At 40.2% G+C, this 27939-nt stretch overlaps 1 protein-coding gene across 1 annotated transcript in view; it reads right to left on the bottom strand.

Moving 5' to 3' along the window:
• Nucleotides 1-27939, bottom strand: part of CSMD3 (CUB and Sushi multiple domains 3) — a 1052627-nt gene that overhangs the window by 84867 nt on the left and 939821 nt on the right. Inside the window, exons 56-58 of the mRNA XM_075270295.1 lie at nucleotides 23904-24089; nucleotides 21083-21256; nucleotides 4103-4285 (exon numbers count right to left, since the gene is read on the bottom strand). Of these exons, the coding sequence (XP_075126396.1) occupies nucleotides 4103-4285; nucleotides 21083-21256; nucleotides 23904-24089 (543 nt within the window). The remainder of the gene's footprint in view (nucleotides 1-4102; nucleotides 4286-21082; nucleotides 21257-23903; nucleotides 24090-27939) is intronic.

The raw sequence follows: 27939 nt of genomic DNA, 5'->3' as shown, positions 1-27939 counted from the left end.
ATACTATGTGCAGGGGCCACTATGGGGGATAATACTGAGTGCAGGGGCCACTATGGGGCATAATACTGTGGGCAGGGGCAACTATGGGGGATAATACTGTGTGCAGGGGCCACTATGGGGGATAATACTATGTACAGGGGCCACTATGGGGGATAATACTATGTACAGGGGCCACTATGGGGGATAATACTGTGTACAGGGGCCACTATGGGGGATAATACTATGCACAGGGGCCACTATGGGGGATAATACTGTGTGCAGGGGCCACGATGGGGCATAATACTGTGTACAGGGGCCACTATGGGGTATAATACTGTGTGCATGGGCCACTATGGGGGATAATACTGTGTGCAGGGGCCACTATGGGGGATAATACTATGTACAGGGGCCACTATGGGGGATAATACTGTGTGCAGGGGCCACTATGGGGGATAATACTGTGTGCAGGGGCCACGATGGGGCATAATACTGTGTACAGGGGCCACTATGGGGGATAATACTGTGTGCAGGGGCCACTATGGGGCATAATACTGTGGGCAGGGGCCACTATGGGGGATAATACTGTGTGCAGGGGCCACTATGGGGGATAATACTATGTACAGGGGCCACTATGGGGGATAATACTGTGTGCAGGGGCCACGATGGGGCATAATACTGTGTGCAGGGGCCACGATGGGGCATAATACTGTGTACAGGGGCCACTATGGGGTATAATACTGTGTGCATGGGCCACTATGGGGGATAATACTGTGTGCAGGGGCCACTATGGGGGATAATACTATGTACAGGGGCCACTATGGGGGATAATACTGTGTGCAGGGGCCACTATGGGGGATAATACTGTGTGCAGGGGCCACTATGGGGGATAATACTGTGTGCAGGGGCCACTATGGGGCATAATACTGTGGGCAGGGTCCACTATGGGGCATAATACTGTGTGCAGGGCCACTATGGGGCATATTAGTGTGTGCAGGAATGCAGTCGGGATCAGAAGGGGGACCCAATATCAAATGTTTGCTTGGGGCCCAGCCATTCCTAGTAATGCCACTAGACTACTGGTAACAACTACTGGCAGGCTGCGGCCCCATGTTATGGAAAAGCTCCTTTTTTTTTTTTTTACAGATTTGCTGGCTATTTTTGCCTATTTTTCGATTCTTATTATTGACTCCACCACCAGCAGAATGTAGGCCCGGAGATGTACAACAAACACCACAATGACATGTCCGCCTTTATGTTGGCTACGGTTGAGATGAAATAGAAGTGAACGCTTTCGCGGGGCTGCCCTGTTCTCTAAGGATTTAGAACAGATTTTCAGTCCTTTTCAATATGTTCTTAAAAGCAGCGGTGGAACCGTTCGGCTGGCAGGATGTAAAAGGTAGATTTGAGAAATAAGCCACCTTATTTAAAAAGAGATGAAAATCTTGTTGAGAAGATTCAACCCACAAAGATAAAGTGAATACTAAACCTAAATGACATCAGAAAAAGGATGGAGCGTACAAGGCAAGGCAATATATTTCTTCAAGACATTGTTCAGGAAATTGTGTAAAATCTACAAAAAATCCTTAACGTTTCATCTATAGTTGTTGGCTACATATTTAACTCTTTAACCACTTGAAGAGATTTTTCGGGGACTTTACTGCCAAATAATTCCTTATATAGTTCCCCATGTAGTGGGCCGCAAAAAAGTGTTGAGGGAAAAACCATGGAGGAAACACATCATGATTTACAGAAATTTCCTCTGCATATGTTCCACTTCCATTATATCTATGGTGAAACCTCTGGCATTTCCATAGTCAGAATTAACATGCTGCGATTTCCGAAATCGCAATGGTTTTGGAAATTGCAGCATTTGTAGAATCCCATCCACTTTGCAATAATGTAAAATGGCGCGGTTTTTGATGTGGTGGCCAAAGTGCGTAGTTTACACCATGTTGGACCCCCACTTATAGGGTTTTTCCCATGAATATTGCCATATTTACATTTGTAGACAATTAAAAGATAAACATTTTTGCAAATAGAATTACATTTTTTACAGAATTTATGTAATCATCTTATTGATTACAGTCTTTTGTCTTCCAAGTTTGCCATAGCGTGAATGGAGGAACTTTCCATGGTCTGGCAGAAACCCGGTTTAGGGTTTCCTTATTGTATTCAGGTTTCCTTCCCATGCATTCACTGTCCCTGTCTGTTTCATTGTTCCGGCATCAGAGCATAACCTGTGCAAAGGAAATTATGGTTGGGTTTCTAAAGGCTAGTTCACACGGGCAAAGAGGGGGCGGATTATGGCGCTGAAGCCACGTCATAGTCCACCGCCTCACAATGGAGGTCTTTTTAGACCACCAGGCTACTTTTTTCCATGAGCGTCATGTTGCCGCTCATGGAAAAAAGAATCGACATGCCCTTTCTTGAGTCGGACTCCGGGGCTGATTCAGCCGCAGTGTCCGCCTCGCGGCAGCACCCTCGGAAGTGGGCACATTCATTTGAGCATACTCCAGAGGGGGAAGCCGCGACCGTCAGAAGCTGCAACAGTCGTGGCAGGTGCATTTTGGCCCACGAATGGCTTCCCGCGTCACTCTCAGTGCCAAAATCCGCCAATGAACGGGGCCTAACAAGTGCCAGACCATAAATAGTTCCTACATTTATGGTCGTATATCAAGACAAAAGACGACTACCGTGAGAGAAAATGTTTATTGTAAAAATTTTCAAAAATGTTAACTTTTAATTGTCTATGTAAACAGATATGGCTATGTTTGTGGCTGCAGAATGGGGAGCCGGCTGTTACTCCAGCCCAACCTCCTATAGGGAAGGCAGGGATGGTGTTATTTTACCATCCCAGCCTTCCTGATCATTGATTTCAAAGCACAACGTACACCTCTTCTGGCCTGGCAATCACATAACTGTGAGGGTTCCAGGAGCTGTATGAGCTACCATGTCCACATCACAGGTTCTAACCCCACCCCTGGCATCACAACAATACATGTCACCTATGTAAAACTTTCCATAGGGGAGAGAGGAAAATATTCAAATAAAAATTGTAGTAGTATCGTATGCTGTTAAGAATAAACATGAAAATGTGAAAAAACCACAATCTTTCCCCCCGCAATTTGGTTTACATCTTCAATGATATTAAAATAAAGAAAAAAAAATAATGCTGAAATAAAAACCATATAAAATAAAGCCCTGTGTGTAACAAAACATTATTTGAGTAATCTGAAGAAAAAAAAATATACAGTCCTTAAAACGCATGTATAAAAAACCCAAAAATGTGTCCTGTCCTGAAATATGGAAAATGGCCCAGACCAGAAGTGGTTAATTACATTAGGATTACATATTACATCTCAATAGGGTGTATATAAACAGTATATGTATCTGTACACTCTACATGAGCACAGTATTGGACAATTTTGTATACCACAGTTTAAAAAAATAAAAATAAAATAATAATAATAATAATAATAATAATAATAATAATAATAATAATGAAGTGAATAGCTATTGGAAGGTGGAAGACACTATACATGCGAATTACACACACACACACACACTGTACATGCGGTTTACATACACACACATACTATATATACACACTATACTTGTGATTTACACATAGACTATACATGTGCATTATACACATGAACTACACATACATATTATACTCATGAATCACACATGCACACTATACACATGAACTGCACATACATACTATACTCATGAATTACACAGACACACAACACATGCACACTATACACATGAATCACACATACATACTTTACTCATGAATCACACATGCACACTATACACATGAACTACACAGACACACTATACACTTAAATTACACATACACACTATAACGTGAATTACCAATACACAGTATACACATGAATTACACATACACACTACACATGCACACTATACACGTGAACTACACATACACACTATACACATGAATTACACACACACTATACATGTGAATTACACTACACACCATACATATGCATTACACATACATACTATACATACACACTACACAGATGGAATCTAGAGAAATAGGAAGTGACTTGCCTATAAGCAGTACATGACACAACATACTAGTTATATATACCTTTACATTCTGGTTGTCTTCCTGTCCATGATCCGTTACTCAGACATGTCCTTTCTTCTGACCCATGGAGGACATAGCCGACCTCACAGCTGAACCGTAACATATGTTTGGTTCTAAACTCTGTGCCTTCCCTGGAACCGTGAGCGGGAACTCCGGGATCTCCGCACCAACCTGTGGCATCACCTGCAAGGCATGGAAAGATTCATCTTAGAAATGTAGAAACTCGGCTTCAAAAACTAAGGACACAAACTTCTTTCTTTGTTTTGCTTGGGCGATATTGGAGGACATTTTCCTTTTACACCTTCTTGATGTGACCAATTCCCACTTTTTCATTCTATTTGAGCATTGGGAATTCTTTCCATGACCTGATTCCCGGTACAGCAGACATTTTACATTGTAACTAGAGATGAGCGAGTAGTATTCGATCGAGTAGGTATTCAATCGAATACTATGGTATTCAAAATATTTGTACTCGATCGAACACTACTAGCTATTCACAGTAAAGATTCGATTCAGAGCCAGCGTTGATTGGCCAAATAATATACACTGTATAGCATTCGGCAAATCAACACTAGTTCTGCAGCAGGCTCGTCCTTGCTAGTCGGGAGAGCTGGCAGCTTGCTGTTACGAGGGAGCTTACTTTTTCTCATAGGAATGAATTGACCAGTGTTGGTTGGCCAGTGTATAGCATTCGGCCAATCAACACTGGTTCTGCCGGAGGCTCGTCTGTGAGGAGGCGGAGTCTAAGATCAGACCACAGCAGTCTCCACTGCTGCTGCACAGTGCTCCTCCTAAACACTCTCCTCCTGCTACTTGTGAACTTGGTGACTCTCCTTTAGTCGATTAGTGGTTTCCCCTGAAATGAGCATTTTTTCCCATAGACTGTAATGAGATTCGATATTCAATCGAGTAGTCGAATATTGAGGCTCTACTCGAAACGAATATCGATTCTCAAATATTTCACTACTCGCTCATCTCTACTGGCAATCTGTCACTTCCTGTTTCGTGGAGATGGACCATGAGCAATAACTAAAATGGTCTAAAGCAGACTCTACTGACTACTATGGGGGGTGGGGGGCTCCAGACTGGTCATTGGGTAGAGAGAAGAGTAGATAATCTTTGAAGTCACATATGGTGTTTCCTATCCACATAACAGGATCTAGATACAGAACAGGAAGTAGCAGCACATAATGTGTCCTAGTGGCTAAAGTGAGTATTGCAGATTTTGAGGATATTTTTAGATATAAATAATGATAGGAAAAAAAAATTAAAAATGTAAATGTAATGTATTTTAAAGAGGATCTTTCATGACTTTTACAAATTCCAACTCTTTGGATCCTTCAATAGATGCCATCCCTCTGATTTCAGTGACGTTTATATTTTTTCTCTAGCCCCCTATCATTCCCAAGTAATCATGTCTGTTAGTTACAACACAATTATGCTCTCTATTGTCAGGTGGGTGGTTCCTGTCGGTCTTCTCCATCCCAGGACCGCCCATACAGCATAATCAGTATATTAGGTGCTGAAAGGAAAGGCACCTTTTGCTCAGGAATGGTGGGGACAAGAAATAAAATTCCGCTTGTGTTGAAATCAGTGGAGGGGCGCCTATTAAAGGCATTGGAGTTGGTGGAAATGGTGATCTTTTGAATTCAATTGTATTCATTGCATTATTGTGTATGTTATGTATATGTCTACCCCATAGTTGTAGGTTGTATTTATTAAATTTGGTCATAATCCAAAAGATTGGACTAGGATACATCTTGTAGCGTATGCAATGCTAGTGTAATAGTAGTCATACTAGTAATGTATATGGGACATTAGGCCCACTCATACCCCATGACCCCGATGTAACCTCTAGCTCTGCTCCACCCTATAGCTATCTCACAATTCATTTAGATAATGCATAGAGAATTGTAACTGTGAATAATTATTATGTTAATATTTCGACGTGAGTATTTGATTATTTTTCCATATACAGTATCTCACTGCGCACACAGATATCACAACTATCCGGAGATTATATATACGAGCTGGATTAATACGCCGGCACAGTCGTCTAGTTACAGAAAATAAACAGCACTAACCATCCTTAAGTCTACAGCATCAAGATCTTACCCTCTCCATGACCCCTTCAGAAAATAGACAGGGCGCGCTCAATGGGCCGTGATACAACATTTCAATAAATGTCACCTTTGCAAATAAAGTTTAGAGAAATGAAACACAATAACACGCTATAGTTATATCTCCAACAATCAGACGAGCCGAAGATTCTGGGAAAATATTATTAGTTTGGCTTCCTTTAATAAGCGTGTTTGTCATGTTACTAAAATGTATGAAGGGAAAAAAATATCTATCTATCTATCTATCTATCTATCTATTTATTTTCTGTATGTCTGTCCATCTTATCTATCTTCTATCATCTATCTCATATTTATGTATCCTATCTATCTATCTATCTATCTATCTATCTATCTATTTATCTATCTATCTCCTATCTATCTTTATATCTATCTTTATATCTATCTCCTATCTATCTATCTATCTATCTATCTATCTATCTATCTATCTATCTATCTATCTATTATACTATATCTATCTATCATCTATCTATCTATCTATCTATCTATCTATCTATCTATCTATCTCCTATCTATCTTTATATCTATCTCCTATCTATCTATCTATCTATCTATCTATCTATCTATCTATCTCCTATCTATCTTTATATCTATCTCCTATCTATCTATCTATCTATCTATCTATCTATCTATCTATCTATCTATCTATCTATCTATCATACTATATCTATCTATCTATCTATCTATCTCCTATCTATCTATCTATCTATCTATCTATCTCCTATCTATCTATCTATCTATCTATCTATCTATCTATCTATCTATCTATCTATCTATCTCCTATCTATCTATCTATCTATCTATCTATCTATCTATCTATCTATCTCCTATCTATCTATCTATCTATCTATCTATCTATCTATCTATCTATCTATATGTAAGCATATAAGTATTATTTTGTTATTTTCTTCTTCTTTACAGCTTATAGATAGAAAATCCCAATTATCCAGAAGTCTTCCTCCTTAAACAATGTATCATTATTTTATGTTCTTTTATTGTAGCCAGTCTCTTATGGATTTTTCATGGTAGTTTTGAATTACAATCCTATCACTTGGCAACAGAGAATCAGGAAAATAAAATTACCAGTAGAATTTGCTCTCCTCTCTGTGGACACATTGCCTTATCTGTTTTATTTTGTGAACAATTAAAAGATGCATATCCCCCTATATAATTCATCTCATGTGACGATGTATTTCCTTCTCCCATGGAAACAAGACCACAATCCTAATCCTTGTCAGATGGAGACTGTCACAGGGAGGATAAAATGGAAAATCAAAAAATTCTAAATGAGTTTGTAAGAAATGTAATTAGCACATTACAGCCGGGCTGGCGGGATTACCTGGTGACATAATGATTCCTCCATTACTGAGTCTTGTAAATACAGAATATCTACATGTGACAGGTGGAGATTGCCGCAAGTCTTAATTAGGAGTATTTATAGTACATAGATACATCTCAGCATACTGTGTTATAGGTGATGGATTTACAACTTCAGTTTTAATTGAAGAAAGCTGAAAAGTTAACAATTTATATTTAGTTTTCCATATGCTAGGTTATATAAACCATAAATATAGATAGTTCTAATCCACCTGCTAAAATTCTACCATTTAACTATGTAATATCTGTATCATGTTTATTTACCAAATAATCTATCTATCCATCTATCTCATATCTATCTACCTATCTCATATCTATCTATCTATCTATCTATCTATCTATCTATCTATCTATCTCATATCTATCTATCTATCTATCTATCTATCTATCTATCTATCTATCTATCTATCTATCTACTGTGTATATCTACCTATCTCATTATCTATCTATCTATCTATCTATCTATCTATCTATCTATCTATCTATCTATCTATCTATCTATCTATCTATCTATCTATCTATCTACTGTGTATATCTACCTATCTCATATCTATCTATCTATCTATCTATCTATCTATCTATCTATCTATCTATCTATCTATCTATCTATCTATCTATCTATCTACTGTGTATATCTACCTATCTCATTATCTATCTATCTATCTATCTATCTATCTATCTATCTATCTATCTATCTATCTACTGTGTATATCTACCTATCTCATATCTATCTATCTATCTATCTCCTATTTATCTATCTATCTATCTATCTCCTATCTATCTATCTATCTATCTATCTATCTATCTATCTATCTATCTATCTCCTATCTATCTATCTATCTATCTATCTATCTATCTATCTCCTATCTATCTATCTCCTATCTATCTATCTATCTATCTATCTATCTATCTATCTATCTATCTACAGTCCTATGAAAAAGTTTGGGCACCCCTATTAATCTTAATCATTTTTAGTTCTAAATATTTTGGTATTTGCAGCAGCCATTTCAGTTTGATATATCTAATAACTGATGGACACAGTAATATTTCAGGATTGAAATTAGGTTTATTGTACTAACAGAAAATGTGCAATATGCATTAAACCAAAATTTGACTGGTGCAAAAGTATGGGCACCTCAACAGAAAAGTGGCATTAATATTTAGTAGATCCTCCTTTTGCAAAGATAACAGCCTCTAGTCGCTTCCTGTAGCTTTTAATCAGTTCCTGGATCCTGGATGAAGGTATTTTGGACCATTCCTCTTTCGAAACAATTCAAGTTCAGATAAGTTTGATGGTCACCGAGCATGGACAGCCCGCTTCAAATCATCCCACAGATGTTCAATGATATTCAGGTCTGGGGACTGGGATGGCCATTCCAGAACATTGTAATTGTTCCTCTGCATGAATGCCTGAGTCGATTTGGAGCGGTGTTTTGGATCATTGTCTTGCTGAAATATCCATCCCTGGCGTAACTTCAACTTCGTCACTGATTCTTGAACATTATTCTCAAGAATCTGCTGATACTGAGTGGAATCCATGCGACTCTCAACTTTAACAAGATTCCCGGTGCCGGCATTGGCCACACAGCCCCAAAGCATGATGGAACCTCCACCAAATTTTACAGTGGGTAGCATGTGTTTTTCTTGGAATGCTGTTATTTTTTGGACGCCATGCATAATGCCTTTTTGTATGACCAAACAACTCAATCTTTGTTTCATCAGTCCACAGGACCTTCTTCCAAAATGAAGCTGGCTTGTCCAAATGTGCTTTTTCATACCTCAGGCAACTCTATTTGTGGCGTGCTTGCAGAAACGGCTTCTTTCTCATCACTCTCCCATACAGCTTCTATTTGTGCAAAGTGCGCTGTATAGTTGACCGATGCACAGTGACACCATCTGCAGCAAGATGATGCTGCAGCTCTTTGGAGGTGGTCTGTGGATTGTCCTTGACTGTTCTCACCATTCTTCTCTGCCTTTCTGATATTTTTCTTGGCCTGCCACTTCTGGGCTTAACAAGAACTGTCCCTGTGGTCTTCCATTTCCTTACTATGTTCCTCACAGTGGAAATTGACAGGTTAAATCTCTGAGACAACTTTTTGTATCCTTCCCCTGAACAACTATGTTGAACAATCTTTGTTTTCAGATCATTTGAGAGTGGGCTGTCTATGCTCGGCGACCATCTAACTTAACTGAACTTGAATTGTTTTGTAAAGAGGAATGGTCCAAAATACCTTCATCCAGAATCCAGGAACTGATTAAAAGCTACAGGAAGCGACTAGAGGCTGTTATCTTTGCAAAAGGAGGATCTACTAAATATTAATGTCACTTTTCTGTTGAGGTGCCCATACTTTTGCACCAGTCAAATTTTGGTTTAATGCATATTGCACATTTTCTGTTAGTACAATAAACCTAATTTCAATCCTGAAATATTACTGTGTCCATCAGTTATTAGATATATCAAACTGAAATGGCTGTTGCAAATACCAAAATATTTAGAACTAAAAATGATTAAGATTAATAGGGGTGCCCAAACTTTTTCATAGGACTGTATCTATCTATCCATCCATCCATCCATCTCTCTCTCATATCTATCTATCTATCTATCTATCTATCTATCTATCTATCTATCTATCTATCCATCACAACCAAAGCACTTTATTCACATCTATACATGTCAGTACTTCTCTGTGTATGTCATGTATGATCCTGGGGCTGTTTTTGCATGATAGATAGACAGCTATAGAGCAGATTCCTCTCTAGTCACTGGGTGCATTGTATTGAAGTCACTCAAGTCACCAGTACAGAGAGGAATACAAGCCATATATGTAGCATCTAGTGCTGGAAACATATAATGTCTAGAAATAATGTTAATCCTCCCGTGTACACACTGCAGTTTATCCTAAAATGTCAAATAAAACTACAGCTATGCTTTAAAGCTCCTGTGATCACCAATGTGACATCCAAGACATTCTCTGTCTCTCTGTCTCTCTCTCTCTCTGTCTCTCTCTCTCTGTCTCTCTCTCTCTCTCTCTCTCTCTCTCTCTCTCTCTCTCTCTATATATATATATATATATATGGAACATATTGGAACATATTGTAATATTTGGGGGGAAAAAAGAATAAATAAAGCCAACAAATTGGAAACAATATTTTTTCTTACTTTTTGTACACTTCACCCATAATAAAACAAACAAAAAAAGCTAAAAGCTATGTAAAGCGACCATGTGTGTCATGAAAGAAACAAAGCACAAACATTATTTTAATAGTTCAACAAATATGGAATATATACGAAGTCTCAGCTGACCGGGGTCAGCTCTGCCAGTGACTGATGTCATGATAGGGGTTGTGTTCTGCTGTAACCGGGGCTCCAATTGCATAAAAAAAAAAAATAAATAAAAATAAATAAATAAATAAATAAATAAATAAATAAATAAATAAATAATAATAATAATAATAAAGATCTAGTGTAGAGTGAAAGTCTGCCTGGATACTGTTACAGTGTTGGCCAAAAGTATTGGCACCCCTGAAATTCTGTCAGATAACACTCAGTTTCTTCCAGAAAATGATTACAAGCACAAACTCTTTGGTAATATCTTCATTTATTTTGCTTGCAATGAAAAAACACAAAAGAGAATGCAAAAAAAAAGTCAGATCATTGATCATTTTACACAAAACTCCAAAAATGGGCCGGACAAAAGTATTGGCCCCCTCAGCCTAATACTTGGTAGCACAACCTTTAGACAAAATAACTGCGAACATACAGAGTACAGCATTCGGCCAATCAACGCTGGTTCTGCCGGAGGAGGCGGAGTGTAAGATCAGTCCACAGCAGTCTCCATTCTGGTCTGATCTTAGACTCCACCTCCTCACAAACGAGCCTCCGGCAGAACCAACGTTGATTGGCCCAATGCTGTTCTCTGTATGGCATTCGGCCAATCAACGCTGGTCAATGCATTCCTATGGGAAAAATTCAGCTCCCGCATATCACAAGCTGACAGGGATCCCAACCAGATAGAGCCTGAAAGAGCTGTGTGAGTAACATTCCCCCCTAAATAAAGGTAATCCCTAGCTAACCCTGCCTGTAGATCTGTCCCTGTCTCACAGTCACATAGTTCACAGTCTCATATGACCTGGATATTAAATCCACTATTTGTATAAATTGAAGGTCACCTGATTTAGCCAGCCAATTACTTTTTCAGATTTTTTTTCGATGCCTCCGTTGTTGTAGTTCCTGTCCCACCTCCCCTGCACAGTTATTGGTGCAAAAAAAGCGCCAGGGAAGGTGGGAGGAGAATCAAATTTTTAGTGAGTTTGCCACCTGGTGTTTGACTCGAATCGAACATCTCGAACGACCTGATATCCGATCGAACATGTACTCGATGGAACACTGTTTGCTCATATCTAATCATAAATATATATATATATATATATATATATATATATATATATATATATATATATATATATACAGTATATAGTGCCTGGTTGTATAGCTTTGGTTATAAAGGGGTTGATGAAAAATCATTAGTACAGTGTCTTGAAAAGGGTCAATACACAACCTTCCACTCTTGGATTTGGTTGCGCAATATGTGTGTGACATGAATTACTGGCTATTTCTCTTAATGATTTATCTGTTTATGAGGATATTATTACTATATTTGCACATATGCTATTTCCATCACATGACACCTACATGGTATGTAAAAGTGACAGTACGATGCTCTATATTAGGATGGATTCAATTACGATCTCTGAAGCTGGATGTAATTGAAAGATGCGGAAGGCAAAGAGCACATGTAATGAGAATGATGTCAATGGCAGGAAAAAGTCAGCAATGACCTTATGGGGGCAGTGACTAGTCCACTCATGAAGATGTATTATGTGAGTGACAGTGATAGGGTCATGATTTAGGAAGGGATAAAACACACTGGAGCTCAACAGATCATGGGGCATGATGAACTTGTCATGTACAGTGTGTGACAGCAGCGGCAGAGAGGACACTAACCACAGCAACTTATTGTTATGGGATTTGCACTGCAGCAATTCCCAAAAAATGCAGGAAATGGCAGATACCAAAGAACACTAGAAAAAACAACCTAAATCTCACACTGCACTGGGCAATAGATATGGCACCCCAAAGTTCTTGGACTTATGCTAAATTTGGACCCAGGTTATCGTTCCAGTAGTTAATTGCAAGAAATAGCTGCTGGTGAAAACTCGGAGAAAGGGAACAACAAAACAGTGAGTCCTAGAGCTGAACCCGGCCCCTGTCCCTGCCTGTTTGCCTCAATTATGCTAAGTGGTAGAGGACAACTAGGCGATAGTCCCTTCCCATGAAATGAGTGATAATACAGACAAAACAAATAACCAAACAGATGGTCAGCTAGCCAAGGGATCGGAACCAGTCAAGACATGAAGTGCAGAATCAGAATCCAAGAGAATAGTCACAAAAAGAAGGCAAGGGTCTGAAATATAAATATAAACAGCAAACAAGGTAGAGACAGCATGCACATAAAGGCAATATCAAGCATTTGGGAGTGGGCTGGCAAAAAAAAAAAAAAAAATAATAATAATAATAATAATAATAATAATAATAATAATAATAATAATAATAAATCTGCCTCATTGTATTGATAGTGTGCTGTTTTGCTGTGTAACTGTTACTTCTATATAGTTTGCGCGCTTACGTGTATGTTTTCGCTACGTTAGGTCTGTTCCACTGGAGATGTAGGAATATCCCTCCTTTTATTGAGCCATACTATAAACCAACTTTTGCCTTGGCTGGGACCAGGACACCTGATCACAGTCTTCACTTAGCGACAGAATGGAGCAGATGTGTAGTGCCAGGTTCTCTTAGAAAGAGTCGGCCTGGCCCCTGAAACAGGGGGAAAAGGGTAAGCGGTTAACCTTGAGAGTAGAGTAGACAACTACAAGTGCCATTGTGGAGGAGGATCTGAGGTTTGTCAGATCTCCAAACTATGGGCCCAGTTTCCCACAAGATAAGTAGGGTGATCCTAAATATAGCTATTACAGCTCTATAGAGAGAGAGGGGAGTGAAGTGGAGTTGGAGTTATCTGGCACTAGTTATATAGACTTGGTTTCCTGGCTGAGAACTAATACTTGCCTCATCCCAATCTTACTAAGGAACTCCCATTGCCATGCTGTATCTAGATGCAGAGTCATCAGTGTTGCATCATCTTCAGTAGAGTTCACATTGTTGTCGAAATGAGTCATTTTCTACACCTACCACCAAGGGATCTTCTGACCACCATCACCTGGCTCAGTGAGGCTAAAGAGTAACCACAATGGGAAGTGCCCTGGAGGAACTACTACCCCCCTCCCCCCACCACCACCAGGTACCTGCAGTGACCTCTTCGCACTGTACTAACTCAGAAGTCAAGGTGGAGGACTCGGTTGAGTGTTTCAGTGATGTTGACAACTATTACTACTAATCCCATCCTTCGGGCTGCCTCCAACAGATTGCTGCAATTGTTTGCTATACAAGAAGAGTATCCTATTTTAGATTAAAGAACTTTTTATAGCCTTGGGCACCTTCAACCTATTGCCATCTCTAATAAGAGCTATTACTCTATATGCACTAGAAAAACCTAGAGAAGAAGAATTGAAACGGTGTCCATTAAAATGCTGGTTTTATGCCAGTTACTATTTTGCTATGTCTTTGACATTTGGAACAACTGCCTCAGCAAAATCTGGGCTTCTTCTTGAATATGTAAATTCTAATCTCCAGCCAATTGTCCTTTTATCCTTATATCCTTGTAATTAGGAATTAAATTTTGGATGTTTACAAAAACTAAGTCCAGAAAATCAGATTCTGGTGTCCATCGCTGCGGGAGAGGAAATTATTAATTTCGTATTTACAGTAAATGAAGCAAAAAAAAAAAAAAAAAAAAAAGTTCCTTATTTACTTAATATTTTTTTACAGTGAATCTGATATTTGGACACATTTTTATTCTTCTGAGCATTTTCTTTTATGAATTTATTGTAGAGGTTATACTAACCTGGAAGCCTATTCTGAATACCGGCCATCGCAATGATCATCTGATTGCCATGGACTGTTATCATCCTGGGTAAGCAATGGTTGGCCGACAGCAATATAAATGGACATGGAATAGGACTAGAGATGAGCAAGTAGTACTTGATCGAGTAGGTATTGGATCGAATACTACGGTATTCGAAATACTCGTACTCTATTGAATTCTACTCGCTATTTGAATGGAAAAATTTGATGCAGAATCAAATGCTATACAATCGGCCAATCAACGCTGGTTCTTCTCCTACCTTTAGAAGTCTTCTCCGCGCAGCGTCCCCGCGGCGTCTTAAGTAGCCATTTTCTTGTAGTGCGGACATGCGCAGTCGTCTCTGTCCAGGCCCGGTGCCTGGCAGAGTGAATTCAGAGCCGGAAGACGCTGCAGGGATGCTGCACAGAGAAGACTTCTCGGAGAATCCAGCCTGACCCTCACTTGTGGACTTGGTAAGTGTAATTTGATCAAACGTTGCCTACCTCTGAAACAAGCATTTTCCCCCCATAGACTATAATAGGATTCAATATTCGATTTGAGTAGTCGAATATTGCAGGGCTACTCGAAACAAATATCGAATATCAAACATTTTACTATTCGCTCATCTCTAAATAGGACACCATGTAACCTAGTTGAGTCCACTAAAGCTTGAGCTGATCTTTACAGCAGCTTCCTTCTTTGACTCAGGGCTTATTCACACAACAGTGAATAAAAGCTATGCGCCAGTTGTTTTTTTTGAACATCTATGGGTCTATTCACAAGCCCGTTTTTTGATGGACAAAAAAATGACCATTGTTCACCAGTGTGTGAATATGAACTTAACCTGACCAATACGGCCATTTTACAAGGACGTTAGATCCATGAAAAATTCCATATATGAACAGAGTACTGGAGTCAAAATGTGTAATTAACTAATAGCAGGCACATGGGACATTGAGAACAGAACTTAAATATAAGACCTATATAAGAGAGGCCTAATAGAGAGAATGTCCCTAGAGAATCTCTATTTTTGTAATAAATCCTTGTTCTTTATGAAGGTAGAACAATCTTTTAATGTACATTTTCACTCTGGTCTCTGACGCTCTAGATGTGTCTTTTACTTTTGCTCATGGTTTGTAATATCCTGAAATGAGTGTCATAAAATAGGTGTCTGCAAAAAAATTAAAAAAATTGCAGTGCTCGATTGCTCAATTAGGAGAGTAGCGGAACGTGGAATGATATTTTTCTTCAAAGCCGGTTATTTTACACCATTCATCTTGGATAGCTTGATTCAAGATGAAAGGTAAGGGAGAACAGACCTGTATCACTCCTGCAGTGGTGTAAGACTACAAGTTTGTAAAGGGATGTCTTAAACTGCCAGCAAGTCAAAAATCAAGTAATGTTCCAACTTCATTAGCCCATAACAGTAAGGTAACCTATCTCTATGACTTGGGGGCCACCAGATTTCATGTGCAGTCTAATAGACTTTTCTTCCGTAGAGTAAAGATGTCTATGGACAAAACTGTATCATCTGACTATTGTAAGTGTTTCCCTGACCTTCTAACTCCCCATCACATAGATAAGATTACTGGAAGAAAGAACCAGGCATGTTAAATTTTATCATGTCCAAACTTTCGTTCCATTGGGAAACAGAAGTCAGTGTTGCTTATTCTTATCCTCATACTGGAAACGTATGCATACATTTATGCCGCTTATGGGTAAACCTGGAGGAACAGCCGTCAGCTGACAGCAACTCATGGTGTATGGGCAACTTAAAGGGACCAGATAAAAAGCTATCTTTAAAACAAATTTTAATTTAAACCTATTTTAAGTTCTTTTGATTTATATGGTTTTTTTTTTCGTACTAGTCATATATTTATTAAAGTATTATATTCTGCATTTTTCAGTCTGGCCACTAATTCAAATAAAAGACTGACAATTAGAGATGAGCGAGTAGTATTCGATCGAGTAGGTATTCGATCGAATACTACAGTATTCTAAATACTCATACTCGATCGAATACCACTCGCTATTCGAATGGAAAAAATTTGATGCAGAACCAGCATTGATTGGCCAAATGCTATACAGTCGGCCAATCAACGTTGGTTCTTCTTCTACCTTTAGAAGTCTTCTCCGTGCAGCTTCCCTGGGGCGTCTTCCGGCTCTGAATTCACTCTGCCAGGCATTGGGCCTGGGGGTAGAGCCGACTGCGCATGCCCGCAATACAAGAAAATGGCCGATTTGATTGTAAGCAGACATTTTCTCGTAGTGCGGGCATGCGCAGTCTGCTCTGCCCAGGCCCCATGCCTGGCAGAGTGAATTCAGAGCCGGAAGATGCCGCGGGGATGCTGCACGGAGAAGACTTCTCAGAGAATCCAGCCTGACCCTCACTCGTGGACTTGGTAAGTTCTATTTGATCGAATGTTGCCTACCTCTGAAACGAGCATTTTTCCCCCATAGACTATAATAGGGTTCGATATTCGATTCGAGTAGTCGAATATTGCGGGGCTACTCAAAACGAATATCAAATATTGAACATTTTACTGTTCGCTCATCTCTACTGACAATTGAAACAAATTTTTTAAGTTTTCTTTGCAGCAATCGTGTCATTTACGACACAAGACACACAGGATTACAATAGATGATAGCACCTCTATTTATAACACCTACATAGCACCCATCGTTGAATCCATTAGTGACAATACATTATGTAACAGATTATCTACTCCCTCCCCCTGCACAAAGCCTGCTCTCCCAATGTGCTTCTTGTTTGTCTCATAATAAAAACCTTTTTATGTCACAACATCCGATCTTAATACTGTTATTAAGATCCACCAGCGAGCGCGGACCTGTGGTTTCTAATACTCTCCCAATGAACACTCTTGCCCCCCTAAGTCCACCCTAAACTGTGCTGCTTGCTTAATTCACCTTGTCCCCGTTCTTCAACGGCTGCTCCCCTCTGCCAATCCCTTCACTGGCTACCAGTTACCAGTATTGAGATCAGGTTACTAACTGTCAGGGTCTGGGGTCGCTAGGTGGGGTGGCATAGACACACAAGTCCAGTTTCTTTAGTCCAAAACAAAGGCAGAGTTTATTTTCACTCAAAAAAGTAGTGCAGCAACAAAAGGAAACAATACAAAAATAAATCCCTACCCGGCTAGGCGCTAACTAAACATAGAATAGGTTACCTCACCTAGAATAACAGAAATCCAAAAGCCAGTAGAATCATTCAGGACACAGCTCCAAAAATATGACCTCTGTTTTCTCATCTCACCCACCTGAGTAGTCTGGATGAGACGTACACCCCCTCCATTACCTGACCAGCCATCGGCTTACATAACGTTAACATACAAAGCCATCCACAACCTGTCCACTCCATATATCTCCGACCTAATCTCCCGCTACCTGCCCACACGTAACCTCAGATCCACCAAAGACCTCCCACTCCGCTCTGCTCTCATCCGCTCCTCCCACAACCCTCGCCAAGATTTCTCCCATGCATAGATTTAATAAAAAAAATCTGCGATCAGAAAATAAAATCATGTTGCCAAAAAAAGGAATTGCTTTCAATGCTTTTAATAAATAAAAAAAATATTGTATACTACTGTATACAATAAATAGACTGTAGACTGTTGGACGTTTACCACTTTATTAAAGGGCTTGTCCAGGAGTCCATGGACTGTGTCTGGTATTTCACCACATGCCCATTCAAATGAATGGGATGGCAACTCTATATAATCGCCTGGACAGATGTCGCTTGGTTTCTGGAGAATGCGGAACCTTTTCTAAGACACCGGACATAAGTTAACTATTTTCCTTGTGCCCTTCTCCACACAATCTTCTTAGTCACGCGTCCACTACATTGATGCTAATATTAAAATCACATCTCCACAATTTCATTTCTGTAAGCCTATGTACATTTAAATGCCATTTTCTCGATTTAAAGTCATTTCGGTGAACGATCTTATTATCTATAAAGGTGGTCACAGTCTCGTAAGCTGTAGGAGAAGACAGTAATGGGGAATGAACTTCTAACAACAATGACACAGGAGGACAGGACATTACAAAGTATCACACGGCAAATGAAGTCTAAATGAAAGCTCTGCTGAGAAAATCATTAGCTGGTGGTCATTTACTTTTTAATGTTCTTTTTGTCATTTATAACATTTGGAAATATAAAGTCAATGGGATACGTGTCTTTGTGCCCCTTCATTACAACTAAGAAACATTTTTCAGGAATTTTATACGAAAGTGTGTAGTTCACTCCTGGATAACCATTATATTTGGAAAAAAAAGGTCTTCTATGTGAAATGTTGGTACAAAGATGGTCCCACCCTACCTATACATCGACATACACAAGACAAAACTTTTGGCAATGGGGAAGATATCAACAAAAGAATAGCTTAAAGGGGTATTCCAGTTCTACTGTATCTTCTAGATAAGTGATAAATGATATACCAATAGGGGCTTGACCACTGGGACCATCACAGATTCCTATAATGGGACTCTAGTACCCTGTTCCTTATAGCTATGAGACCTATACATTTCAGTAGAAAAGTTCAAACTGGGGTTCTTCCATTTTGGTGATGGTTGGGGTCCCAGCAGCCAGAAAAGTTCTTTGGCACCAAAGATGTGCCACCATACTCTGTGTTCTGCTCACCACTTTTTTACAAAAGCAGATGGAGCAGAGCAGAGACCAAGGAAGGGTTGGAGATGTCTGACCCAACTGATTTAGTATACCTCACAGCAGAAAACTGGCATAAACCATACAACAAATCTACACCAGTTCTATAGATGTCAATTTTATAGGAGATGTGGCTTCTTAATAATTCATGTGCATCTCGCACCTTAGGGAGAGTGATTAAAGCGTCCCTACAGTTATAAAACTTTTCAGAAATGAATAGTACAAATTAATATAAGAAACTTCATAATATATCTTTTTAAGTAAATCTATTTTCTTCTCCGCCAATTAGGCTTTTCTCTTCCTTATATTCACTCAGACTGTTTGTTTACATAGAATCTTCAACCATACCAGAGCTTAAACACAAAATTCTATTGGGAGGGGAGGGGGATGGGGAGGCTATTAATCCATACCCAGCTCGTACACAGAATTCTATAGAGAGAGGAGGGGGGATGAGGAGGCTATTAATCTATACCCAGCTCATACACAGAATTCTATAGAGAGAGGAGGGGAATGAGGAGGCTGTTAATTCATACCTAGCTCATACACAGAATTCTATAGAGAGGGGAGGGGGATGAGGAGGCTATTAATTTATACCCAGCTCATACACAGAATTCTATAGAGAGAGGAGGGGGGATGAGGAGGCTGTTATTCATACCCAGCTTATACACGGAATTCTATAGAGAGAGGAGGGGGGATGAGGAGGCTGTTAATTCTTACCCAGCTCGTACACAGAGTTCTATTGGGAGGGGAGGGGGATGAGGAGGCTGTTAATCCATATGCAGCTCATACACAGAATTCTATAGAGAGGGGAGGGGAATGAGGAGGCTGTTAATTCATACCCAGCTCATACACAGAATTCTATAGAGAGGGGAGGGGGATGAAGAGGCTATTATTCATACCCAGCTTATACACAGAATTCTATAGAGAGGGGAGGGGGATGAAGAGGCTGTTAATTCATACCCAGCTCATACACAGAATTCTATAGAGATTGGAGGGGGATGAAGAGGCTGTTAATTCATACCCAGCTCATACACAGAATTCTATAGAGATTGGAGGGGGATGAAGAGGCTGTTAATTCATACCCAGCTCATACACAGAATTCTATAGAGAGTAGAGGGGGATGAGGAGGCTATTAATTGATTTATTGTTCATTCTGTGCACCGGTAGCCTGTTATATAGAAGCATATCAGTACTAAAAAAGCTACCTGATTCAAGAATAGCAGAATGTAGTGGCAGCTCTCTCTGTGTATGTCTCCCACCCCTCTCCATAAACTACTATTCAAAAAGTAACTCAGCTTCGTAAATGGAGAAAAAAAAAACATATTTCATAAAAAAAATATATTACATATTTTCTTATATTCACCTGTTCTGTTAATTTATGAAACGTTGATTGAATAACTGGAGGTTTGCTTTAAGACTGACATACATAACATCAGTCTTAATAAATCTTCCCCCCCCCCCCATTGAATGTGATGGCATTGGTAGAGAAACTATGTCTATTGGTGGTTGTGAATCCAATCAGACTTCATGCGCGATCCCAAGTTTCTGGCAGATATTACTAAACAACCGTAATAAAAACCCCTTAAATACCAACCAACCAATGTAAGAACATAGACTTTCACCAAACCAACCGCTCGATTCATAACATAAATACATGACTAGATCTACGTTCTCTTTGTCACTGAACCTTCACATACATTGAAGATGTCAGACCAGCCGCTTCTGTAAAATCTATATATTTTTCTCTATTTTCTCTGCTTACCTGAGCAGTGAGGTAAAGATCCACTCCATTGCCCATTTAACTGACAGGTCCTTGTAGAATGGCCTATTAGGGTTCTTCTCCCAGTACAGGTATAATGAACAGTAGATCCAAATGTAAACTTCTCACCAGAAATAATTGCATTTGGAGGAACTCCGGGATGACCACAGTCAATCACTGAAAACAGAGATGACAAGTTTAATTCCAGCATGTAGCATCTTGAAAAAGCTCAACAGGATTGCATTTTCTTTATTAAATGGAGTCTGTTCTAATGCCATGGATTCTGAGAAGAGAGACTAAAGTTCAGAGCGACGCACTTTTCATCTTGTATTCGGAAAACAATATTCCTTTCCCAACAAAACCTTGGCTAATCATAACGTATTGAGTCTGATGTAATATCCACCTACGCCAAATAATACAATGAAAAGAATAGGAAGGTAGTGCCTTAAAGCCTTGTGTACAACGGTGGTACGTAAGTCTGCGATACAGTGCTTATAGATTCCTGTAGGCCCATACAGGACCTCCATATGCCTGTAATGTTACATATACATACGTTCCTTCTCTTATCTTTTCACTTGGCTGACCATGTGCAGATACGTATGTCATGAGACAACATTTCAAGATAATATTGTTTTGTGATATTATGTATTATGATTAGAGATGAGCGAGTAGTACTCGATCGAGTAGGTATTCGATCGAATACTACGGTATTCGAAATACTCGTACTCAATCGAGTACCACTCGCTATTCGAATGCAAAAGTTCGATGCAGAACCAGCATTGATTGGCCTAATGCTATACAGTCGGCCAATCAATGCTGGTTCTTCTCCTACCTTTAGAAGTCTTCTCCGTGCAGCTTCCCCGCGGCGTCTTCCGGCTCTTCATTCACTCTGCCAGGCATCAACTGCCAACTTGTAGTGCGGGCATGCGCAGTCGACTCTGCCCAAGCCCGATGCCTGGCAGAGTGAATTCAGAACCGGAAGACGCCGCGGGGACACTGCAAGGAGAAGACTTCTCGGAGGTTCCAGCCCGACCCTCACTTGTGGCCTTGGTAAGTGTAATTTGATCGAACGTTGCCTACCCCTGAAACGAACATTTTCCCCCCATAGACTATAATAGGGTTCGATATTCGATTCGAGTAGTCGAATATTGAGGGGCTACTCAAAACGAATATCGAACCTCGAACATTTTACTGTTCACTCATCTCTAATTATGATTAATATTATGTATCACATTTTAATATGCAATGTGTACCTACTCGAGATGCGTGATCCTCATGATACCTTTTGCAAACACTCCCAAGGTTCTCCCACACGTTTCAGTTCACTGGAATTGTTATTTAGAGAAGAGCAAATCGAAGCTGACAAAGTGGAATTTGATACAAATTTCGGGAAATATTCGATTCACATCGAATCCGGATTTTCTCATGTTTCGTGGCAACAAATCACATTTTTTCATAACATGGCTTCTGCACATGTTTGGACAATGGGATAGGCACTCTGGAAACGTGGGATTACTGTGATGTACGGTAAGAGTCCTTTAACACCACCCACGGCATCATAATTGAGTGTTAGCTGTAACTGACAGCTAACACCATGTTCCATAATCCCCTGGTCAGAGCACAGCTTCGTTCATAGATTGGATGCTATGGTTAAACATAACCGCAGCAATCAATGGGATCCACCATGCTACGTGTCCCCCTCAGCACCCCCATGGCAAGATCGGGGGTTGCCAATATGCATCTTCTGCAACCCGAGGTCTGGCCAGTGACCCCAGGCTGCTAGTAGCCCAAAGTACTTGGTTGATCCTGCCCAGAAGTGAGAAAGTCAGCCAATAGGTCTGCATAGGATGACCTCCTCTATAGACTGCAATACATGTGTATGACCACATGTATTGCATGTGGTGTATTGCAGTCTATAGTGTTAAACCAGTGATCAGTGCATTGCTGGTTCAAGTCCCCTAGTGGGACATCACTAAAAATCACTGCAAGGCACAGTGTTCTACACCACTATACAGACTCTGTGCAGGAACGCACTTTGCCACAAATTAATTCACATCAAATTGTATCAGAAAATGCGACGAACCTGCCAAATCAAATTTTTTTTTTTAAATTCACTCTTCTCTATTGTTACTATTAGACTCTGTGGTCTCTTCAAATCCCATAGCTTAATAAATGGGAGCCCGGGGTCACACAAAATAAAGAACAAAGATTTTCTCCTCTCCTGGGTGACTGGACTGAAAGTCTAGTCTTCACCAGCAGGCTTTTACAGCCTCTTCAGGAATCTTCTCTCATTCCCCAGGTCATAGCTTGGGTCTAAGTGCCATGATGCTAATGAACCGCTTGTGACCAGTGAGGCCCAATCGGGGGTGCCAGATGTTGGAGAAGACACTTGAATAGCCCAGAAGAGCCTGGAGTGATGGTGAACCCTGGAAATTTCAGGTTCAGCCAAACCCAAAACTTTTGGAAAATTCCTAACACACACAGGTCATTATGAACCAGTTCATCTCTAATAACTACTCATTGCTTGTTATGCAAATTTCAGTTTTGTAGGACATTGTAATATTGTGCAGAATGGATTTCATGATAAATTTAAGTCCAAAATTTGAGTTTTGTTATAGGGAGTCTGTTAGACAAAGTACAGTGACATGTAATTCAACACGAACACAACAATCCCAGAAATACAAAGAATTTTTATGTTTGTACAATATGTAACAGAGCTGCTATGAGCACCGCGGGAATGGATTCTCAAGAACCACCAGGTTATATCTGAAATAGTTTCATGTAATGAATTATCCATTACAATGAGCAGCAGAGCTTCACTTACTGATACATTCTGGAAGTGACTTGTCCCATTGCCCATTTGGCTGACAGACTAGTACAGATGATCCAAATAAATAATATCCTGGATTGCAGTCGTAAAACACCACCGTTCCGTAGGTGAAGTTTCCATGTTCAATTTTACTTTCCCGGATGGAGTTTTCTGGAATCCCAGGATCCGTACAGTTGACAACTGCAAATGAAATATAAATCATTAGACACTGAAAAGCAGTATATCAAATGTGGTAAAGCAATTCTATGTATCTATACACAGTATAGTGCAAGATAATTTGTACAGTAGTCTATGGAGTACTTGGAATGAGGAGCCCAACGCTAAATGGTCCCATTGTAAGGAGGTGATGGGATAACCTCCTTGGTGGGGATCTGTTAATGGTCATATGTACAGTCCCTGCACCCTTTTGTAACGTGGGTTTATTTGATGTTCATTTTCAACTATTTCATGGATATGCTTTGGAACGGTCTTCGATGCAAAGTCAAGTAAGTTTGTCTTTCCTCAATGGGTGAGGTCAGAAAATTGGTTGCTTCTAGTACTTGTACCAGGGTGGAAATTTTTGGACGTGCCCTATGGTATGATTCCAGTATGATGATGGAGTTACACCAGTAGAGAGGTGTATTATATAAAGCTTTCATACTTACAGGTGTTGGTACACTACACGGAGTCTTTTTTTTTTTTCCTAAATGTGGATTGTGAGCCCCATATAGGGATCACAATGTACATTTTTTGTCTTGGTAGAATGGGAGGAAATCTACGCAAACACGGAGAGAATTTACAAACTCCTTGCAGATGTTGTCCCTGGTAAGATTCAAACCCAGGACTCGAGCACTGCAAGGCTAAGTACTGAGCCACCGTGTTGCCCCGTACACTGAGTTTTTCCGATTAAGCCAGTCTGTTTCAGTTTCTCCTTCACAATCAGAGACCTAGTCCGTGATTGTGACATTGTGTGGTTTGTGTGGACAGGAGTGATATCACAGGTTCATGTGAGTGTATCTCGAGTGCTTAGCAGTGTTGGTTACGTGAGCCAAATCCACAATGCTCCAACTGTTGTCTAAGGACCCATTGACATGGAGGAATTTTGAGTCGAATATGAGACAATGTTTCTCACCGCAGGTTTGCACACCGATTACCATCATATACAATGGAGTCTATCAGGTGTGTGGCCTTGTACCTCTCTCTCTATGGAGATTCAGTCAAGGAAACCGCTGTAAGATCTAGTAGTATGCTTCTTTTTATGTTGGGCCATCACTGCCTCCCATTGTTAAAAATGCGAGACAGATTTCAAGCTGAATGTGGAGCTGATTTTAGGCAGAATCTACAAAAAAAAATCATGTGAACATTCGGATTGTTCTACCATCAATATAAGTAAAATGTTCCTTATGTTAGTAAACAGCTTGGTAGATTTATAGGGTTTTTTGGGGGGCACAATTGAACATGGGGTGTAGCACCATCACCGTTATTTTTCAATACAAAGAACCAGGTCATGTCTCCCCTCTTCTATGGAATTACGAGTAAGGGGGGGGGGGGGGGGGGGGAATGAACTAAGGGTCCATTTCTGGCCAATTCTACAAAACTCCAAGAAGAATCTAGTGATAACAATAAGACATCAATATATACATATAAATCACTTCATCTCCACTCCCAGTTGGGTGCTCACAGTTGTACTGCAGCAGTCATAGTGTTTCCAAGCAAGAGTACCGTCATAATCACGCTCACCTACCAGCCAAACATCATGGCCCCTGCTGTCGTGATGGCTGTAGTGACGTCTATGTTTGTTGTCAGTGCTATAGGACAAGACTTAGATGTGACATCTTATCTTTGCGATGAACAACAAGTCAATGGGAATCTGTCAGAATTTTTTTGCTATAGTAGGGCACATCATATTGTATCCCTGATGCTTTACTTCCCACTCACTTCACCTCCATATCATCTATTATCCAGTCATATTGACTTTAAACAACAGAAACATGCCATAAAGGATTTGCGACGCGTTTCTCATCATTTTGATAAGCAAATGGCCATCATTTGCTTCCCAGCATCCATTTAGCTTTCTCATCAATACAGCACTTATATAAGTTATAGCCCATATTGTATAACGATTCATTTCCATGACCTGGTTAAGGGTTCATGAAAGGTCTACAGATTGTTTCTGCCAAGGTCAAGTGAGTTCAATGGACAAAGGAGGCCAGATTCAAAAATCACCGGCCATGAACATCACTTGACTCCAAAGACGAGGCCTTTATTTCCATATCTTGGCTGAAATTTATTGCTAACCTCTGGCTGACACAGATGCATTCACAAGGTTATCTGGGAACCCCGCTCCGTTCTGTTTCCTTAATTGCTTCTGAGATTTATAGAATACTGATTGATAATATTTTACTGGAGTCCAGGGAAATACACTCAGGGAAGATATAAACACTTTGTCAAATAAGAGGTAAACTTGCCGTAAAAACTTGGCGATGATTAAACGGTTATGACCGCTCTAGTGAGTAACTATTTACACAAAAATATTCAGAGAGAAGATGGCAAAGGGGACAAAAGTATCAGCGGCTGATGGTCACACATCATTGTAGAAAGAGAAGGTTTGGAATTTGATCACGCGCAGGACAGAAGGTCATTCTGGTCCTCTTGGGAATCAACACCCCACCCATATTCCACCGTAGCCCATAAATTCCCCAAATGTAACTATTGTCCCGTTTGCTGTTCCTTACGGTGGACAAAAATTAGTGAGTCAGATTTATGAAGTCAGGCATTTAACCCCAGTCTTCTTTTTCCCTGAACTGGTGAAGGATGTGCCTCATAAATCAGCCGCACCTGCCTCCAGGTTGTGCACCCACGCCGAAATCTACACTAGCTGTAGATCTAGAAATCTGGTGGGTTCTGCCAACGCCACACTTCTCACCATGCCCCTTCAAGGAAAATAAAGAAAGCACATGGAAAGTAAAAAATTCCCGATTTGCCTAAAAAGTTGAGACTTCTTGCATGAACAAGGCATGACTTTTCAAGGTCTAAACCTTCTAGGTGGGTCCACTACTACTTTTGTTGCCCTGATTGTATCTATGATTATATATGATTGAATCTATGATTATATACAGTACTATACACCATTTGGTTGCTGCTTTTGTATGTTGGTGTTTGCATTTCTACTATTTGGACTCGCTATGGGCTTTTACGTTTTCTAGCTACACTTTGATGTCCACAAGTTGGTGACTTAACACCTCTGAAGTACAAAGCTACAGGACTTGGCCAAAAGTGACTGCGTGTAGCAAAACATCATGTTAGGAGAGTTTAGGGTGGCAAATATTGTTTATCTAAAGTAAACTTAGGGGGTAAAATCTTGTACAATGTCATTTGGTTAGTGATTAGAGATGAGCGAACACTAAAATGTTCGAGGTTCGAAATTCGATTCGAACAGCCGCTCACTGTTCGAGTGTTCAAATGGGTTTCGAACCCCATTATAGTCTATGGGGAACATAAACTCGTTAAGGGGGAAACCCAAATTCGTGTCTGGAGGGTCACCAAGTCCACTATGACACCCCAGGAAATGATACCAACACCCTGGAATGACACTGGGACAGCAGGGGAAGCATGTCTGGGGGCATAAAAGTCACTTTATTTCATGGAAATCCCTGTCAGTTTGCGATTTTCGCAAGCTAACTTTTCCCCATAGAAATGCATTGGCCAGTGCTGATTGGCCAGAGTACGGAACTCGACCAATCAGCGCTGGCTCTGCTGGAGGAGGCGGAGTCTAAGATAGCTCCACACCAGTCTCCATTCAGGTCCGACTTTAGACTCCGCCTCCTCCGGCAGAGCCAGCGCTGATTGGCCGAAGGCTGGCCAATGCATTCCTATGCGAATGCAGACTTAGCAGTGCTGAGTCAGTTTTGCTCAACTACACATCTGATGCACACTCGGCACTGCTACATCAGATGTAGCAATCTGATGTAGCAGAGCCGAGGGTGCACTAGAACCCCTGTGCAAACTCAGTTCGCGCTAATAGAATGCATTGGCCAGCGCTGATTGGCCA

Source organism: Leptodactylus fuscus, chromosome 4 (genome assembly GCF_031893055.1).
Source record: "Leptodactylus fuscus isolate aLepFus1 chromosome 4, aLepFus1.hap2, whole genome shotgun sequence".
Classification (NCBI taxonomy): domain Eukaryota; kingdom Metazoa; phylum Chordata; class Amphibia; order Anura; family Leptodactylidae; genus Leptodactylus; species Leptodactylus fuscus.
Note: the sequence above shows the minus strand (reverse complement) of the source record. Positions and strands in the feature narration are given on the sequence as shown.